The sequence below is a fragment of the Pelophylax lessonae genome, assembly GCF_965119305.1.
Source record: "Pelophylax lessonae genome assembly, chromosome: 2".
NCBI lineage: Eukaryota > Metazoa > Chordata > Amphibia > Anura > Ranidae > Pelophylax > Pelophylax lessonae.
The window spans coordinates 293476956-293497825 of NC_138769.1; the positions used below are offsets into that span (position 1 = coordinate 293476956).

The window sequence follows — 20870 nt, forward strand, 5'->3', positions numbered from 1 at the left end:
GGGGTGGTGCTGCTCGCTCATCCCCTTCCCTTTTCCTGACCTGCATGCTCGTATAAGGGTCGAATCTTGAGGGGGACCCCACGCTGTTTTTTTTTTTGCATGGGGCTTCACTCAAAATCCATACCAGATCTGAAGGGCCTGGTTTGGAACCTGGGGGGGGGGGGGACCCCACTCCGGTTTTTTCCCCATTTTGGCGTGGAGTTCCCCCTCAAGATCCTCAGACTGCAAGTGGAGTGGCGTGGAGTTCCCCCTCAAGATCCTCAGAGTGCAAGTCACAACACAAGTCGGATCAGGATGCGAATTCTATTCAAATCAATGGGCTGAAAGCCTATCAAAGACGGCTCATAGGCAAACATTGATTTTGAATATAGGCAGAAAAACGCTGTTAAAAGCTAACGTTGCTAAACGTGCATTAATGTCAATGGATAAAGCTACTAAAAGCATGTTTTAAAAGCCTCTTTTTCCTGGCGTTAGCAGTGGCTCTGCAGCTTGGTTTTTCTAATGCCTTGTGTGCATGAGGCCTTAGTCTCCAGAATACCTTCTCATCTATGGGACACTCAAACACATCATACATGAGTTTGTAGGGTTTCCATGGGACGAAGACAAAAAAATGGTTAACCTGCGATGTCAAATGCCTTTACTCCAGCATACTCCACAATCTTGGTCTACAATCATTAAAACGTCATATGGACCTATACACATAGGTATTGAGTATTCATCTGAACTCAAGTAGTTTATCTTAGAAGGTGCATCTTTTACATCACAACTATTTTCTATTCAATGAGAAATGGTATATACAGAAACACCTACGCTAACCTATATATGGGCTGGTGGTTAGAACAATATATTAACAATGTAAACAACCCATTTAGGGATTCCATCATGGCATATTTTTGATACACTGATGACCCGGTCTTCATTATTGACCGCAGTGCACCCAGGACGGAGTTCCTAAACTTGAGGTTCACTTCAGAAGAACACCTTGTTAGGATCAATTATCTTGACCTCCCATGTCATGCCGTAACCATTCCAGAACAGAATAGTTACAGTATGTGTGTTTAGAAAGTCCACCTCCATAAACACACTTCTTCACGTGTCTAGTTGTCACTTCCCCCCCATACTATTGGGGCTATCCCACGGGGGGCAATTCATCCGGGTTAGAGGGAATGCTCAAGCCTGGCGGTTTTGATAGAGAGAGGCTGCTTTACTTGAACAGAGAATCTGTGATCAGGGTTACAACAGAGCATGCATTAAACAGGCCCCTCTCCATGCCAGGAGTTCAAACAAGAGTGATCTTTTGACAAATTAACCTCCACAAGCAGGTCAGAACTACTAATTTGCCCATTTATTTCCCCACACAATACAGCTCACAATTCCAAGACATAAAACGCATTATTTTCAAAAATCCCCCAATTCTATACATTGATGATTCCTATAGGAAGGTTATAAGTCAGGGTGTTAAATATGTGTCTCCTTGTGCATATGTTTTCAATCCACCAACACGTACATGGCTCAACACCACAGGCATGTACAGATGTGGAGCGCCAAGATGTTTGAGTTGTAGCCACCTAGGTGACCCTCATACTGTCATCTCTTGTTCCGATGGTTTTGCCCTAACTATTGCACAACTAGTTAATTGCCATACTAGGTTTGTCATATCAGATCACATACAATATCCAGTATGTCGGAAGAACAAGTAGAAGACTGACTGACAGAATGAGGGATCACTTTTCAGACATTAGAACAAACAAATAAAATCTATTATAGCTAGACATTTCAACCAATTCCATCATCAAAATATACATTCTTTCAAAGCACAGATTGTGGAGAGGGTCAATTGCCCTCCTTGTGGGGAGCGATCATTTCTCCCTCCTTTGTAGGAGGGAGGTAAGCTTGATACTCGCATCCCTAGAGAAACTATGAATGGGATCTCACATTGATATGAAAAGTTTCCATAATTTTGTATTCAGAGTCACCAATATCTGATTTTCCAGTACCCCTTTCTCTCTTTATTCAAGAGTCTTGACAATATATTGATTATACGTTCACTTCCTCTATAATATCCATTACCCTTGTTATGCAATCTCTCCTTTTTTCCGTTCTCCTGGATATAACTAGGTTCTTTTGCTTTGTGATGTTTGAAGTTTGATCAACATTTCATTATTCCTAATGTCTGCCCCTTCTTTTGTATTACATTATTCTCAAAAACAGTGTCTTGCAGAGTTTCCCTTTAATTCATTCTATTCATTTAATTTCAATTTTGTGTAGACATTCGTAAATAGCCCTATAAGGTTATCTTTATTCATTAGGATTTTTTCAGTAGATTTCTCAATGTTTTTCATGAGATAAATTATTAAACAATTTTGGGGAGGGGGCTGGGGAAGTAGATTTGCATTTTAGCCCTATTATCAAACTCCTGCACATTTGTTTCTTTGATTACGCTTTGCAAGAGGCTAGCCATTTAAAACCTCCTTGCAATCAGATCTTCTATGGTTGCTCTGTGTATGCCCTTCCTTAAACACACAACCTCTATGACCAGCCCTTCACAATTGCTTTCATTCATTCTTTCACTGAGTGGGGCCGATGCATTTAATCGCCCCCTATCACCTGGAGACTTAATCCCTATGAGTAAGCTCCGGTGGGTGAAGTGAAATGCGTTGGAGTGTGGCCAAGCTAAGACTGCCATTCACTATCACACAGCAAGCTTTGACTTAATGTGCGGGACACCTCTTACTCTGTACCATTGCCTGAAGCACAGACAAGCTCCCTTCTTGGCCAGCACTCACAGTGGTGGGCACAGGACTTAATTCCCATACAGCCTGAGGGGCTCATACACATCTTGGTTCGCAATTGCACAGTCATGCAACACTGTATCCAAACAAAATTTATATAATTTTTTTTTCACAAAGCTTTCTTTTGTATGTAAATGAAAAAAAGACTGAAATTTTTGAAAAAACAAAAAAAAAAAAAACAATATTTTTTTGCTTTCTGCTATGAAACCTATCCAATAAAAAAAAAAAAAAAAAAATCGAATGTCTTCATAAATTTAGGCTAAAATGTATTCTACTACGTCTTTGATAAAAAAAAAAATCCCAATAAGAGTATATTGATTGGTTTGCGTGAAAGTTGTAATGTCGAAAATGGGCCTATTCCATTTCAGCCAAAAATGGGTTAAAGATGCCGATATTAATGATGGCCGCCGCGGGCGCAGCGCAGGTTTCAAAAGTCCCACCTCTGGCCAGCGGCCCGCCTCCCAGTGATGTTACTACTACGACTATGTGTATGAATGAACTAACACACCGGGCGGGCGAGCGGCCGCTAATAGCTATAACTATGCGAACCCTTCACTTCCCTATCAGGCGGGTATCTCCGCTGACAGGGAAGTGAAGGGCTCACATAGTTATTGGTATGAGCGGCCGCTCGCCCGCCCGGTGTGTTAGTTCATTCATACACATAGTCGTAGTAGTGACATCCACGGGAGGCGGGCCGCCGGCCAGAGGCGGAACTTTTGAAAGGAAGGACACAGGAGGAGCGGAGAGTTTGCCTGCCTGTGACATGGAGGTGCCGACAAGTAAGGAGATTGCATCATTGCAGTGGAGAGGGGCGCTGAGGCAGGTGGGGGGAGCGCTGAGGCAGGTTTGGGGGGGCTGAGACAGGTTGGGGGGGCTGAGGCGAGGTTACCAATGGTATTTGTATTATGCAGCATGAGGGGGTTAAGGTATTGCCACTGATGCATTAGTGACCGACCAGTGGCAGTTAATTTACCCCTTTGTGCTGCATTAGTGCAACCAGTAGCAGTGCAACCAGTGTTAATTAACACTGCCACTGGTCGGTCACGAATGCATCAGTGACCAGCAGTGGCAATACATTAACCCCCTCATGCTGCATAATACAAATACCATTGTTAATTAAATTAACCACTTGCCAACCTGTCACAGTACATATACTGCGACAGGGTGGCAGCTACAGGTGTACGTCGCTGCCTGTTTCTGGCGTATGCCCCTGTTCTATCTATTTTAATATAATTTGGGGGGAAGAGTCCTTTTCGGTTTCGGTTTTCAGCCAAGGGCATCCTGCATTTTCGGTTTCGGCCCAGAATTTTCATTTCGGTGCATCCCTACCACAAACTATGATTATATATATATAGTGGAATTTTATTCATTTTTTTGGGACCTTGATGGTGGGCAATCTGATGTTGACACTGAATGGGAACTGACTAACTGAAACTGACACCAATACAGTGATCAGTGCTAATACTATACACAGTCACTGTACTAATGACACTGGCTGGGCAGAGGTTAACATCTAGGGCAATGATAGGGTTAACCGTGTGCCTAACAAGTGTAATGTGTACGATATGCGCTACCCTTACTAGTAGAAGTAGCGGATTAAAAAAAAAAAAAAATCATCATTACTTCCTGTACAGAGCCCTATGTTGTTCTTAAACACAGGGCTCTGTACTGTGATTCGCTAAGCCATTCAGCAGGTCTTACCCATAAATCATTGGCCAGGATGTGCTAACCGACTTGTGCTGTAGTGAATCACAGAATGTATGGGGGGGGGGGGGTGCAACGGGTGCACGTCCCCCATTTAGAAATGCCAGATCACATACATGTATGTGATCCAGCGCAGAGCGGCCGCCCCATCGCTATAAATGTGCATGGGGCGGTCCCCAAATAGTTAATATGTTTTTAAGAAAACCATACAATCACTTTAAGGTTTTAGGCTCAGTTCACACTTTTGCGGTTGAAAGCCACTTCGGGACCCGCACTCTGTCCAGCAGCTGCAACCATCCACACACAAAAACGCAAGCAACCCGCACTAGAAATTGCACCCCAACAGGGAATCGCTCTGTAGTGTGGTTCCCCTGCGAGCTGCGATTTCTAGAAAAGTGCAGGGACCTTTTCCCTACATTTTGTGAGGCACGGCACCCTATTCACATGAATGGACTGCTGTGCCCGTGCAAACGCAGCCTGCACAACACGTAAAGGTGTGAACTCAGGCTTATTTGAGCACAATTATTTCCAATTTGTTTTGTATGAATTTATAGATTATTCGCAAGGTTTTATTTAAGCATAAATTATCTAATTTGTGCTTTTATGCATTATTCACTGCTTATTAGTAACACCAGCTTATTTATAGGTTTTGTTGATTTACAATTTTGGAGTGCTGCACAAGGCCTGGTTCACACTTTATCGGCTCTGCAAGCCTTGTTTTGTGCATACACTGCAGACTATTTATTTGAATAGGCTGCTGTGCCTCCTGAAAACACAGGGAAAAGGTCCCTGCACCATTTATAAATTGGCAGCCCGCACAGGAACCACAAGTGAAGTGTGGTTTCCCAGTGCATGCGAGTGCCATTAGGATTCATGGCATTTTATCCGGTAATCAGGACAGAAACACATTTTGTGTCCTAGGGTGATATGCTCACGCGTCATAATGTATCTGTGGAGAAACAGCATTGTCACTATATAACACAACATAACCCTATCTGAAATAGAGGGCAGGAGTCCTGTAGTTCCCAAAGACAGTTGGGAACAAAGTAACTTATAAAATTGGAGCACAGGACGTTATCAGCTGATGAATTTGTACAGGGATAGATTACCTATGATAAAGTAAAGTTCATATTTCCATCGCACACCTTCCTGGATATAGGCACATATATATTGGGTGCTGAAGCCATCACCAGCTGGACACTGGATCTATCACAGGTACCGTATATACTCGAGTATAAGCCGGAGTTTTTCAGCACATTTTTTTGTGCTGAAAACGTCCCCCTTGGCTTATACTCGAGTCAAGAAAAAAAAAAAAAAAAAAGTCCCTGGCCGCTCCGACGTGCTTAAGCTTTAAAAATGGCGCCGCCCGGCGCATACATGTCATTGCGCACACGCCGCCGCCGTTCGGGAGAGGCCGGGAATAGCCGAAAGTATACGAGCGCCGGCGGCGCGTGCGCAATGACGTGTCGGTGCCATTTTTAAAATGAAGGCGCCTCTGGAACAGGTAAGTGAAACAGCTGCACTACCTGCCATTATGCAGGGCTGCGGGCATACTACAAGGGATGCAGTGCTGCGGGCATGGTCCACCTGTACCATGCCCACAGCACTGCATCTCCTGTAGTATGCCCACAACCCCGGATCCTCTTGTACCATGCCAGTTACCCTGCATTCTCCTGTACCATGCCACTACCCTGCATTCTCCTGTACCATGCCAGCCACCCTGCATTCTCCTGTACCATGCCAGCCACCCTGCATTCTCCTGTACCATGCCAGCCACCCTGCATTCTCCTGCACCATGCCAGCCACCCTGCATTCTCCTGCACCATGCCAGCCACCCTGCATTCTCCTGTACCATGCCAGTCACCCTGCATTCTCCTGTACCATGCCAGTACCCTGCATTCTCCTGTACCATGCCCGCCGCCCTGCATTCTCCTGTACCATGCCCGCCGCCCTGCATTCTCACCCTAGGCTTATACTCGAGTCAATCATTTTTCCCATCTTTTTGTGGTAAAAGTAGGGGCCTCGGCTTATACTCGGGTCGGCTTATACTCGAGTATATACGGTATATACATATTCGTCAGCACACCATGGATCTTGCAAAAGCAGTCCAAAAGCTTTATTGCAAAAAAGATCACATCAAAAACAGTGCAACGTTTCGGAGCCATGCATGACCCCTTTGTCAGGCATGTGATCATCACATGCCTGACGAATGGGTCCTGCGTGGCTCCGAAACGTTGCACTGTTTTTGATGTGATCCTTTTTGCAATAAAGCTTTTGGACTGCTTTTGCAAGATCCATGGTGTGCTGGCAAATATATATGTACCATAGATTACCTATGAACACCAGCTAGCCTCTGACCTGATTCCCCTCATCAGTCCCTACAGTTTCTCCAATACAAAGTGGTCTTTGAAGTTTTCCACAGTAGTTTAGCATTCATTTACACCCTGCAATAATGCATATAAATTCTATGATTGTTCTAAAAACAACTGCACATTGATCTTCCAATGACACCTTCACCAATTAGTGGTAAACAATATATACACTTCCCATTGCAATCTGTGTACTTGTGTGAGCAGCAGTAAATAATGATCAACATCGTCCAAGAACAGGTTTTTATCTAAAAAGAAAACAAAAAAAAAAAAAAAAACTCTCAGTGCATCTGTCATTCAGGTCAGTTAAAAATTGATGAGTCATATAACTCCACTTTCAAGAACAGAACTATTGGATCAGTGAAGAAGAGAAAAGGTGCTTGTAACCTCTTTAAAAAAAAAAAAAGGATGAAATAAAGTGAGCTAGTATCTCTGCAATACAAATATTAGAACAGAGGATTTAAAGCGGAGCTCTACCCACTCCGCTTGTCTGCCTCCCCAACCCCTCTGCTGCCCCATTTGGCACCTTTTGGGGGGGGGGGGGGGAGCGGGTACTTGGTTTTGGTTGTAGGACTCGGCTTTAACAAGGTTAGACCTGAGCTGTAACAAAGAATTATAAATACACATCTTTGTCCAAAGTAATGCCATGCTGCCAGGAGAGTGGTTGCCAAAGACATGCTGCTTGCCGATTTTCCTGTCTATAGGCAGCAGGGAACTGCATCCAAGGGCTGTTTTCTTCAAACAAGCCGTCACTGGAGGTGCTTTCCGCGATCCTCCCTCTGCATTCCATCTACTGTACATTTACACTCAGTAGAACCAATTTTATATACTTGCAGCCAACTGACAAGCCTTAACCACTTAAGCCCCGGAAGATTTTACCCCCTTCCTGACCAGGCTCTATTTTGCGATTCGGCACTGTGTGATTTTAACGGACAATTGCGCGGTCGTGCGACACTGTACCAAACGAATTTGACGTCCTTTTTTTCTCCCACAAACAGAGCTTTTTTTTGGTGGTATTTGATCACCTGTGCGATTTTTTGATCATGCGATATAAACAAAAAAAGAGCGACAATTTTGCAAAAATAACAATATTTTTCACATTTTTTATATAAAATTCCCCCAAAAAAATGTAAAAAATCTAAATTTTTAAACATTTTAGGCCAATTTGTTTTCTGCTACATATGTTTGGTAAAAAAAAAAAAAAATCGCAATAAGCATATTTTGATTGGTTTGCGCAAAAGTTATTGCGTTTACTAAGGGAAAGATTTTTGTCATTTTTATTAACGAGTAATGGCGGCGATCTGCGATTTTTTTTGCGGGATTGCGACATTGCGGCGGACATTTCGGACCCTTGACTGACATTTTTGACACTTTTGGGGGGTACCAGTGACATTACTACAGTAACCAGTGCTATACATATGCACGGTTACTGTAAAAATGACACTGGCAGGGAAGGGGTTAACTTTATTGGAGAAGGAGGGGTTAAGTGTGTCCCTAGGGGCGTACTTCTAACTGTGAAGGGATGTGGCTTGTTGTGTAACTACAGAGATATACGATCCTACATAGCAGGACCGTATGATCTCTGCACTTACACAAGGGAGAATGACAGGCGGCTTTGTTTACATTAGCCGCCTGCCTTTCTCCCTCTGTAACGGACGATCGCGAGTGACCGGCGGACATCGGGTCTGCCGGTCACACGCGCTGGGATCACAGTGAACGAGCGGGAGCGCGCCTCCAGCGGCGTGCGCTTGCCCCCTATTAGCTTGCAGGCGAGTGACGTACCCATATGTCACTTTGCCTGCAGGGGGCTGATATGTACTTGAGGCGGTCGGCAAGCGGTGGGTACATGTATGTAAAATTGGAACACCCTTTTAAGTTTATGATGAGCTTGGATCTTAACATTTCACATTAGACACAGTGGGAGAGATTTACTAAAACTGGTGAATACAGAAACTGGTGCAGCTGTGCATAGTAAGTAACCAATTAGCTTCTATGTTTCCTTGTCAAAGCTTACAGTGTTACTAAACCCACAACAGTAAAATCAGACTGTATACATAGTAAAGCAAGTTTGTTATACTCACTGTGGAACCTAAGGGGTAAATCCTCCGCATTGTGTACAAAGACTGTTTGATCCTGTCTTCTCTGATACTCCCCTTCTTTTACTGTCCTCAATCCATCCGCTGTTAGTACAGACAGAGCCTTTGGGGCACTCTGCATACTCAGTTTGGTGCGTATGCTAGACTTTTCTTCTTTTTTTGGGGGGGGGGGGAGGGTGCATGTGATCAGCACAGGGCCAATCAGCACTGTCTAGAGTCATGCAGCCTCATAGAATAGTCAGAGGAGAATGAAAACATCTCCTACAAGCTTTAACCAGTACTCAGCCAGACACTAATAAGAGTCACAACACTGCTATATACTGCTGATGAGAAAAGGCAGTTTATATTTACTAAAGTATCTGCATTTCCATTTTATGTGTACTATGGGAGACCAGATCTAGTGAAAGCAGGGTCCTGAGTTTAGGAACACTTTAATTGAGCATGCTGAAGTTTAAAGTGAATTGGTAACTGATCAAAGCCTAAATCTGTGTTAGGCAGTGAACCATTTCAGTTTTGTGAAAACCAGTCCTCCTCAGATATATCCCATGCTGCTCCTGCATTGTATGCAATGACACATAAGTGCCTGCCTACATTCCAGTGACAGACAGAAGATGAAGGGACCACTGGCTGTCAGAAGTCCATAGAGTAACAAAGGAAAGTAATAAGGAAAGATGTTGAATCATACCAGTTTTTTTTTTTTTTTTAACACTGCCCACAGTGTTCCACTAAACCGTAATCTTGAATATGTTATAGCAAAACCTTTACAAATCTAAAAACAAAACATGCAGATCAAAATATACCAGACTCCAGATATTTATTAAGCTTTGAAGATTTGGGTCAATATTGTACAAAATAAAAATGAATACATTTTGTGCCAGCACGTATGGGACTTGGGTGTGGACTGACTCCTGAGTTTGGCAGGTGAAGAGAGCAGTGACAGGAACACGGAGCTCCCTTGAACTTTTTAACAGATTAAAAATTGGGTCGAGTTAGGCTTAAAATTGAATTCACTGTATATTAACCACCATCTTGTCTGCGCAAAGCATAGCAAACAGAGGCTTTGGAGAGATGGCTTTAGCCCCTGAGTTCAGCTGCCTCTCTAGCTTAAGAAAATGGGGGTGAAGTTGAACAAAACTCTACATTTAAAACATAGGGTTATATTGCTTAAAAAAAAAGCCACTAAAAACAGAGTGCCAGACAACAGGAAGAGGAACAGAAACTTCTTAAACACACAATACTGAGGAACTCAGTACTGTTGCCTAATAAGTCTACTACTTTACAAACAGAAATCGGACTCCTGTTGTACGAGATTCACATCTGACTAATAAAAAAAATTAATTAAATTAAATTCTAGTCATAAAAAGAACAACCAATGCCTCTTTGACATGATTTTAAAATGTGTTCGCTGCCTGAAAATAATAATAAAAAAACAACACACATTTCCAATCCTTTCATTTCTTCAATGTGCTACTTGCTTAGCTTCTTACTGCTTGCCCAATGTGTCATTTGTTAGGACAATTGTGTAGAAGCATACCAGCTATGTCCACACACAAAGCAGGGGATTCCTCATGATGTAAGAAGTAAAATACTAACAAGGAAAATATCCACTACTAGAACAAAACATGTTCTTGTAAGATCTTCTAGGTTTGTGAGCACAAATTTAGTACTTGTACTTCAGCTCCAGAACATCTGGCTCATCCCTGGCAGCCCAATGTTGCCAATAGGCATAAACCCTTCTATTTGATCCAGCCAGCTGACTGTTTAAGGCAGGGGTGTCCAAACTACGGCCCTCCATCTGTTCAGGAACTACAATTCCCATGAAGCATTGTAAATCTGACATTCACAGATATAGCTAGGCATGATGGGAATTGTAGTTCGTGAACAGATGGAGGGCCATAGTTTGGACATGGCTGGTTTAAGGTTTGCAGCACCCATGCACTTGTATTATTATACAGAACAATCAAATTGCATGTGGTAAGGGAAAAAAATGATAAAAGCTCCATTCGAGGCAATTTCACACATCTTAACACAGATAAACACATCTAAATGAAAAAAAAAAAAAAAAAAAAAAGAAGAAGAAGAAGAAAGCAAAAACATGACATTTCATGTTTCTAGGACAGTATGCTACACGTTTACAAAAACCAACATTTTTATCTGGCAGCATGTTACATGATTAAGGGCCCTTTCAGGTGGCACTGATCGGAAGGTTCCTGCATTCCTATGGACCGGCGGATGTAAACGGGACTGTCTGTTTAAACTCACCTACCTCTAAATCTGATCAGGCCCTCCAGAAATGGAGGAGGACTGAGTGTCCTCTTCTGTTTGGGTAGACCAGATCGGAGAGAGCTGGGTGCACACAGACTTTTGGACTTTGCCATTTACTCCCAGTTGCCCATAGAGCAAAGAAAATGAGCGGACATGGACCGGTCATCCGCCCCGCTCTGATCAGCAGGGGATCAGCTCACAGATCCCCTACTGATCGGAAACCGAAGGTTCCCACATGAAAGGGCCACTAAGGCTGGGTTCACATCTGTGCAGGGCACTTTAGGTGCATTAGCACTGATCTCTATATGTGCTTTTTGAAAAAAGCATGTGAAAGGTGCAGCAATCAGGAATTTTTTACTGCATTGCACCTAAGGCGCATGTACATGGGTAAATAGGGCCTTAATAGCAAAAAAATAAAAATAAAAATAAAAATAAAATGCAAGCGAATAAAATAGTTTTGTGCCCATCTGACATTGCTCTGCCAGTTAAAAGTTTTAAACTTTCCACACATTGTTTTATCAAATGTGATCAGGACTTCTGAATTTCTTGAAGATTTCACTAGAAAGAATTAAGGGGAGTGTAAAACAAGGGCATAAAAGTGCAGGCACTTAAGGTGGTATTTCATACTTCAAGTCTTTTCCCTGGCACTCTAGGCCACTTCCAGAAACCCAAAACAATCAGCATGCAAATACAGACTTTCTAAAAGTCCTATGCATGCCCTCTTTTCAACTTGGGTTGTAAATACCAGGACTTCGCAGAGCAATGCATTGTGAAATGGGGGCTGGTCGACTCGATATTGCGGAAAGTATAGATGGGCTTGGGCGTGTTGGAGTCCCCAGGTGCCTGATCCTGCCAGGAAGCCGACACTGCGACATTTCCCGATCTGTGCAGCGGCAGATCAGGAAATGTCTCACTGCCTGTGATTAGCAGAGTGCAGAGTCAGCTTCCTGGCGGGATCGGGCATGTGGGAACTCGAACACGCCTGAGCCCAACTCTATTGCAGAAGAAGTTTGGGAGCCTCCAGAAGGTGGCAGTGGTCATGCAATTGCTCAGTTCTCAGTGAAAATGGTGTGTACTGGTCATGTCTGCATTTTATGCCCATGATGTTTTACACATTTTCCCTAATGGCAGTTTTCCTAGAAGATTTGATATTTTTGAGCAATGTTTATGATAGATGCCATCATCCTGATGCCAGCATGAAGGCACTAAACAGGCTTTAACTGGGTATAATTTGCTGCATGTTACATTGAAAAACTTGTACTTGGTATGATTTATGAAGCATATCATGAACTGTGATATAGCCAAAGAAAAATCCATCATAATGGAGAGGTTTTGGATTTTAAAAGACCAGCATCTGCTATGAAGCAGATATTTTCACAGGCATTGAATGCTACCCCACATAATCACTATAGATGCTAATAATTTAATTAAAAGTCTAGCACAACACCCCTCACATTGATGAATGCTCGAGAGGCTCCATTCTATATCCTGTAAATTCTAGGGATAAAAAAAGCAAGTTTTAACAATACAAAGTTAAACAACCCTAGATCTTTAGAAATAAACTCTGCTCTAAAGACAGTTTGAAGGATGGTGCCATTTCCCTGCCATGCAGACACACATTGGAGCCATATGCCAAGTTCCTATAGGAGGACCTACTGGTCACACTGTAAGTCTTCTGGTGCTACTCTTACAAGATGATAAAAAACACAGCTAAGAACCAGTCTACATATTTAAAAACACCCCCTCCCCCCCAAAAAAAAGGAAAAAAGCCAGGATTTTTTCTAGTGCTAGTGGTGTCAGGGTATGATGATCTGCCTGTTGCTCTCCTCTGTACTGGATGGAGCCTGAGGTGAGAAAAAGAGATCAGGAATTCCTGCATCACTCGGCTTGTTGCTGTTTTGTACTCCACTCTGTGGCTTACTCCTCTGGGTGTAGAAAAGGATGTATGCTTGTGTCCTGCACACCTCCTCGACAGAGCACATGTTCAGTTTGGAGTCATTACAATGAACCCAGAACCCTACAAGGAAAAAACAAGAGTACACTGTTTAGTTCGTTCACTGCAATTGGCAGAAAAATCGCCATTCAAATGTGTCTCATATATAAAAAAGCGACTAATCAACTGGTGTCGTTTGCATACTATGACAGAGCTGAAGAAGACATAGTGTAGACAGTGGGGGATAGCTGAGAATAGTTGTGTGTGCTTTTCTACAGCAGCAGAATCCTTCGGAAGTGAAAGAGAAAGTTACAATTTCTCTGTATACTATGCAGGTGGAAGGACTAAAACATACATGTGTTGTGGATTATGTCGCGTGAGCAATTGGTCATTGCTGAGAATCATGTGTTGTGGTTAACTGGTCAGTGCTGAAAATCATCATGGACTTTGAGCAGCTGGTTTGGGCTGCGTGCAGACAGCAGTTTCTTAGGGATGATCACTCTTTTTGGTTCAATTCTACGTCATAGGACTTGTATTTCGGTCCATTCAGTTCTAGGATTTACAGGTAAGGGGCTTTGGTGCAATATACCTTCATTTGCAGGTCTCCTCACCACCCCCACTATGTGACGGGACAGTGAACAGAGGAGCAACACACCTTGGTAGTGAGTAAGCGACAGTCTACCTATTGTCCTATGTCTCACAGTTTGAAGTTTTGATGCCTATTTTTCATGTGGAATAAATACACTCCTGTTTGATTTTCATTTCGGAGTGCGGTCACTTTCTTCTTGATCTAACAGTTTCTGGATTACGGATCCGACCAGCACCTGATACCATCTCACCTGGAGCGGTCTCTGTTCAGTTTGGACCTCAATAAAGCTCTTCTCTTTGCCACTCTGCTCTCTCTTCCTATCAGTATGCGCTTTGCACTACAGTATGTGCAACTGGCTCCTTGTGTGACTTCTGCCTCCACCTTTCTGAGCTCTGCTGCTTAGACTGTACAGTAGATTGCAAGAGACTCATAGCAAGCACATAAAAATAAGGGATTTACATTGCCTGTATTTTAAAATTAACCTAAAAATGCATTATTGATTACAGAGCTGCATTCTTTTGTGTTCATCACATCTGCTCAATGTTTAGCCTTAAGGGAGCACTAGCCACTAACATTTAAGGGGCGCTCATCACTGACCACCATCGTAAGGGGCACTTTCTTTTGACTACTGCACTCTGCTATGATGTAAACTGTACAAACAAATGGCCACTGCCCTCACCTAAAACTGGCCTTTGCAGCAAGGTGCATATGGAAGGGCAACGCATGCAAAACAAAAACCAAAGAAATACCCAGCTCAGCCTACTGACCAGCCTGCAACCAACCAAATTATCTTGGCTAACAGTATGCATTAAAAACAGGGTTTAGTTTGCACACATCTGCAAATATTGGTGAGGGGACACACTGGACACTTTTGTTGCCATGGTGCTAAATGCTTGGTGTCCAGTGCACCCCTGTGCCTTTAAGGAGGGGTGGGCTCCCTCCAGGCTCACCTGTCCTCTGCCTATCCATTAAAATACATGTGCTTTCACGGTGGAGGCTCTCAAAATTTGGAGTTAGGGCTACAAAAAATACTGGGGTGACTTGACGGGGCTTTGTAACTTACGCATATATTTGCGTATGTGTGTAAACTAAACCCCTGATTTTAATGCATATGGTTCAACAGGATAATTTGGTTGGTTGCAGGCTGGTCGGTAAGTTGAACTTGGATTTTCCTTGGTTTTGTTATGCATGCATTGCCCTTCCATGTGCTTCTTGCTGCAAAGACCAGTTATAGGTGAGGGCAGTGACCGTTTGTACGCACTGGACACCTTTGCTGCCATGGTGCTATATGCTGGGGGTCCAGTGCATCCCTGTTTTTTTTAAGGGTGGGCTCCCCCCAGGCTCACCTGCCCTCTGCCTATCCATTACAATTGCTCCAAAAGAAATTTGCAATGCTTAGCACCTTTCTCCTGCGCTCAGAAACAGGGCTCCCAGACCAGTCCTATCACAGGACTCATACTTGGCATCCCCAATGGCTAGGCTTTGCTGCCCTCTAGGACCGGGGTGGTCAACAAAATACTACAAACAAAAAACAAAGAAAGGGCGCACCAGCCTAGCGCATTATCCTCAGTAAAGCTTTATTTAATGCAAAATAAAAAGGTCTACTCACAAACAAGTGATGTAAACCAGCATGTCAGATTCAAATGTCGGAGTCCAAAGTAACAGAGTCCACAGTCTTTGATGAAATGACAGTTGATGCGTTAAGAGGCATTGCCTCTTCCTCAGAGCCTCTGAGGAACAGGCAATGCCTCGAAATGCGTCAGCCGTCATTTCATCAAAGACTGTGGACTCTGTTACTATGGACTCTCACATTTAAATCCGACATGCTGGTTTACATCACTTGTTTGTGAGTAGACATTTTTATTTTGCATTAAATAAAGCCTTACTGAGGATAATGCGCTAGGCTGGTGCGCCCTTTCTTTGTTTTTTGTTTGTACTATCCATTACAATGCATGTGCTAGTACAATGCATGAGTTAGGACTACAAAAAATACTGGGGTGCCTTGACGGGGTTCTGCAGCTTACACATGTATTTACAAATGTGTGCAAATTAAACCAGTTTAACTCATACTGTTGGGACAGGATATTTTGCTTGCTTGCAGGCTGGTTGGTAAGTTGAGCTGGGAATTTATTTAGTTTGGTTTTGCATATGTTATAAACTGCAGAGTCTTGCTGTGTCCTCTACACTATGAGGTTGATTTACTAAGGCAAATCCACTGTGCACTGCAAGTTCACTTGGAAGTGCAGTCTCAGTAGATCTGATGGGAAGCTCTGAAATGAGGGGAAGCTATGTTGATTTTTATCATCCAATCATATGCAATCAAAAATATTTTTTTTATTTTCCTTGCATGTCCCCCTCAGATCTATAGTGACTGCACTTGGAGTGCACTTCCAAGTGCAATTGTAGTACACAGTGGATTTTCTCTTAGTAAATAAAGCCCTATAGGTCTTAAAAGATGCCAGTTTCAAAATAGTCCAGGTATTTTAATGAGGATCTCCATTATATTAGGCTCAGCCAAAAAGGATTAGCGCCATATCTATATTTTATGTGCAGAAAAGCATGTTATTGAAGAGATTTTTTTCTTCTTTGAAATAAAAAGGATCTTTTGTTCTGAGCTTTGGGTGACTGCGAGACTATTGCTTGTGGCACAGTAATTAACCGATTGCCGACCGCCGCAAGTACATATACTGCGGCGGTCAGCCCTGTGCAGGCAAAGTGATGTATGGGTACGTCACTCGCCTGCGAGCCAATAGGCTCCCGCCCCCGCTCATTCACGGACACCCCCGCGCGTGTGCCCGGCGGACCCAATGTCCGCCGGTCACTCACGGTAGTCCGTTACAGAGGGAGAAAGGCAGGCAGCTAATGTAAACAAAGCCACCTGTCATTCTCCCTTGTGTAAGTGCAGAGATCATACGGTCCTGCTATGCAGGATCGTATATCTCTGTAGTCACACAACAAGCCACATCCCATAACAGTTAGAAGCACGCCCCTAGGGACACACTTAACCCCTCCTTCTCCAATAAAGTTAACCCCTTCCCTGTCAGTGTCATTTTTACAGTAACAGTGCATGTGTATAGCACTGATTACTGTAGTAATGTCACTGGTACCCCCAAAAGTGTCAAAAATGTCAGTCAAGGGTCCGATCTGTCCGCCGCAATGTCGCAGTCCCGCAAAAAAAAAAAAAAAAAAAATTGCAGATCGCCGCCATTACTTGTTAAAAAAAACAAAAACAACAAAAAAGACAAAAATCTTTCCCTTAGTTAGTAAACGCAATAACTTTTGCGCAAACCAATCAAATACGCTTATGTGGCAGAAAACAAATTGGCCAAAAATGTTAAAAAAATTTTGATTTTTAAATTTTTTTGGGGGGAATTTCATATAAAAAAATGTGAAAAATATTATTTTTGCAAAATTGTCGCTCTTTTTTTGTTTATAGCGCATGATCAAAAAGAAAATAAATAAAAAAAAAAATCGCACAGGTGATCAAATACCACCAAAAGAAAGCTCTGTTTGTAGGAAAAAAAGGACGTCAAATTAGTTTAGGTACAGCTTTGCACGACCGCGCAATTGTCCGTTAAATTCACGCAGTGCCGAATCACAAAATAGGGCCTGGTCAGGAAGGGGGGTAAAAATCTTCCGGGGCTTAAGTGGTTAAGGAGTATTTTGTAGGTTCTGCAGAATGTGTGCGCAGGGTATACAGCAAATAGGCTCAGGTTCTGTTTAACCTCTACCCCTTAAGCCACTCCTACCAATAGGAACCATCTTTCTATGCCCACTATGTGGCACTATGCAGCCAAATAATTTTTTTTGGTCAATGTGCCACTATGACTGGAATTTGTTTGTGCCTGTGCCAAAATTCTAGTAACACACCTATAAAGGACTAAACAAATATTGTAGCAAGCTTTTAAAACTACTAGGCCAAATTTTACAGGTGTTTTGACATCTTCAGTAATTAAATGTCAAACCAAAAGGTGCTGCACATGCAGCTGTAAGACACTGTGGGGTTGATTTTTTAAAACTGGAGATAAGCTTTGACAATAAAACTGAAAGCGGACTGGTTTCTCTGAAGAGCTGCACCAGATTTTGCACTCTCCAGTTTTAGTAAATCAACTCGTGTTACCAAAAGGTGCATTTTTTTTTTGTTCATCTAAGGGCACGTTACATATAGGGAGGTTTTGTTTCTAAATGAATCTAGGTAGCTTGCAATTGAAATTTATGTTGTGTCTGGTATTGCCAAATACAATAAAGTGCTGTTTATTGAATGTGGTTTTGTACAAACATGTAGAGCAGGGATCCTCAAACTACGGCGCTCCAGCTGTTGCGGAACTACACATCCCATTAGGCATTGTAAAACTCTGACATTCACAGATATGACTAGGCATGATAGGAATTGTAGTTCCTGAACAACTGGAGGGCCATAGTTTGAAGATCCCCGATGTAGAGCATGGGTGTCCAACCCTTTGACCTTCCTGGGCCACATTGAAAGTAGAGGAATTGTCTTGGGCCACACATAAAATCCAGGATAGCAGGTGAGCAGAAGAAGTCAGGCAGATCATAAGATATATAATTTCTATATAGATAATGTACTGATGTAGATAAAGAGTAATAAAACTTAATTGTTTAAATATTTTTATTATCAAAGTAAAAGAGGGCAACAAAACGAGTGCGATATTTGACACAGTTTTTGATAAATGAATGCATCAATATCTGGTTGAATGGATGTAGTTGTAATTCTAAATTAATTACTATTGTGCTCATCAGATATTTTGGTTCTAATTTTGCCCCTTCTTGTGCTTCAACCTTGAAAATAATTGCTCACAAATTGTGTGATCGTGAAGACTGGGATATTTTTCTTTAGGAAGATAAAACTTATAAAAATCCAGTAAAGAGACCTTGTAAAATTTTTCTTTGGCCACATGTGTTTGCCAAGTATTAATGCATTTTTACAAAAAAATCACCCCCCCCCCCCCCCCAAAAAAAAAAAAAAAAATCATAATTTTTAAGTTCACAGTTTTGTGTTGGGCTGCATTCATAGCCGTCTTCGGCCACAGATTGGACACCCAAATGTAGAGTGCTGTGTCTCAAAATAAACAAAGGATAAAAGAAGAAATTCACTCCTACTTAAAGAGGTTGTAAACCCATACAAACATTTTTTTTTTTTTCGACCTGAAAGAGAAACACATAATGAGCTAGTATGCATCGCATACTAGCTCATTATGAAATACTTACCTTAGAACGAGCCCCGCCGTGCCGTCCGCTTACCTGTATGATGGGCGACATGTCCAGTCGCCTGTCTTCCGGGATCGCGGCATCCGGCCATCTGATTGGCCGGAGCCGCGGTGACGTCACGCACGCGCGAGCCGATGGTCACGGCACGGGACTCTGAAGGAATGGCACCAGCGGCCGTTCCTTCAGAGCGCATGCGCCAGTGACGTCACTGGCTGCATGTAAGGTAAATATCTCCTAAATGGTGCATGTTTAGGAGATATTTACAGTACCTATAGGTAAGCCTTATCATAGGCTTACCTATAGGTAAAAGTTGCAGAGGAGGGTTTACTTCCTCTTTAAGTAACAGTTTTATAAAACAAGACTATAAACATTTAGGTGCCAGCATTATAAGCAATTAAACTGTTAAACTTACCACCCTCTGTGTTGTAGCAATATGCTGTGTAGTGGCCAGAACCAAATCCTTTGCCATGATGCATCACCACTGCAGAGAGGTCATAAAGATAAGTCCCAGGATCTGATGGAGATAGTGGACCTCTACAGTATGGCTCCATGTTCAGCACTTGGTCAAAAAACACATGAACTCCAATTTTCTCACGATGATTACGGCCAGACCACCTGTGTATGGAAAAGCACTCCTTTAAGGAATTTTAAAGTATTTTGATAATACTTTATATATAAAAGAAATCAACTTAATGTAAATAATCTTATCAATATGTGTTCATAAAAATATTAGTTTGCAACTATAGATGTACACAAAGACAGCCATATTTGTCCATTACATATGAAGGCTTTGATGTAACTGGTATATGAATTAACAGACCAAAGTTAGCTTCTTTTCTAAGATGCATACTGATTTCTTAGATTAGAAGCTTATGACAGTTACTCATTAGCTAGATTGGTAGGACTCTGTAGAAGGCATATAATAGGATACAGTATTTCATACGAACAACAGTGCTGCTAAATGTACAGTTAAATCCAATGCGCTGGGGTTTGATAAATACCATCTAATGCACTGTTCTCATTACTTTACTTGGTGTAAATTTTATTTCTTCAATACAGCTTATCAGTGATACCTTTACAGTGAAACATAGGATGTTTTCTGCAGATTTACACTACTGTTGCTTCAACAATCAGTATTATTTTAGCAGAACTATATGTTAATACCTATAAAATTCCCCAGAAGATTGCTGAAAAGATGTATACTCCTCCGGCTTTAAAAAAAAAAAAATTCGATTTTTGTACTTACCGTAAAATCAATTTCTCAGAATTAATCAATGGACACAGCATTCCATAAAAACATAACTACTGGGTTATATTGCCTCCTCCAGGAGTAGGACTGGGCAGAACAAAAAACCCCTGGCTACGCTCATGGGCCGTCCTCAGCTGGTGTATAATCCCTCTCTCTGCTCTAGGTAATCAGTTTAGTAGCTAGCAGTATTAGAAGTATCAGAACTCCATAGAGGGGTGGGTGCTATGTCCGTCGATGAACTCAGAGAAATGGATTTTACAGTAAGTACAAAAATCCCATTTTCTCTTTCGTTCATCGACGGACACAGCCCTCCATAAAGCATAACTACTGGGACGTCCAAAATCAGTGCCAAAAGAAAAATGAGGGGTGGGGAAAATAACCCAAGGCTGAACATAAGAGCCCTTAACCAGGACACAGGAGCCTTGACTGAATCACAGGAGCCCCATCTGGAAAAAAAAAAAAAAAAAAGTTTAAAAGAAAAACACCCCTCAAGAGGGAACAGCCCCTCTTAAACAGCGCCTGCAAAATTTTGTGGCAAAAAGATGCCAAAGTATCTGCCTGATGACAGAAGGCCCAAGCAGTAGTCAGCGCCCGGGTAGAATGTGCTGTGACAGGGTAAATTGGAACCTGACCTTTAATGGAAT

General features: G+C 42.3%; 1 protein-coding gene across 2 annotated transcripts in view; it reads right to left on the reverse strand.

The window, feature by feature from the left end:
• Positions 1 to 12605: 12605 nt before the first annotated feature.
• The window catches only part of USP49 (ubiquitin specific peptidase 49), a 126313-nt gene continuing 118048 nt past the window's right edge, over positions 12606 to 20870 (reverse strand). For both annotated transcript variants that reach the window (XM_082247041.1, XM_082247042.1), the window contains exons 7-8: positions 19390 to 19592; positions 12606 to 13243 (exon numbers count right to left, since the gene is read on the reverse strand). In XM_082247041.1, the coding sequence (XP_082103167.1) occupies positions 13023 to 13243; positions 19390 to 19592 (424 nt within the window). In that variant the 3' untranslated portion in view covers positions 12606 to 13022. The remainder of the gene's footprint in view (positions 13244 to 19389; positions 19593 to 20870) is intronic.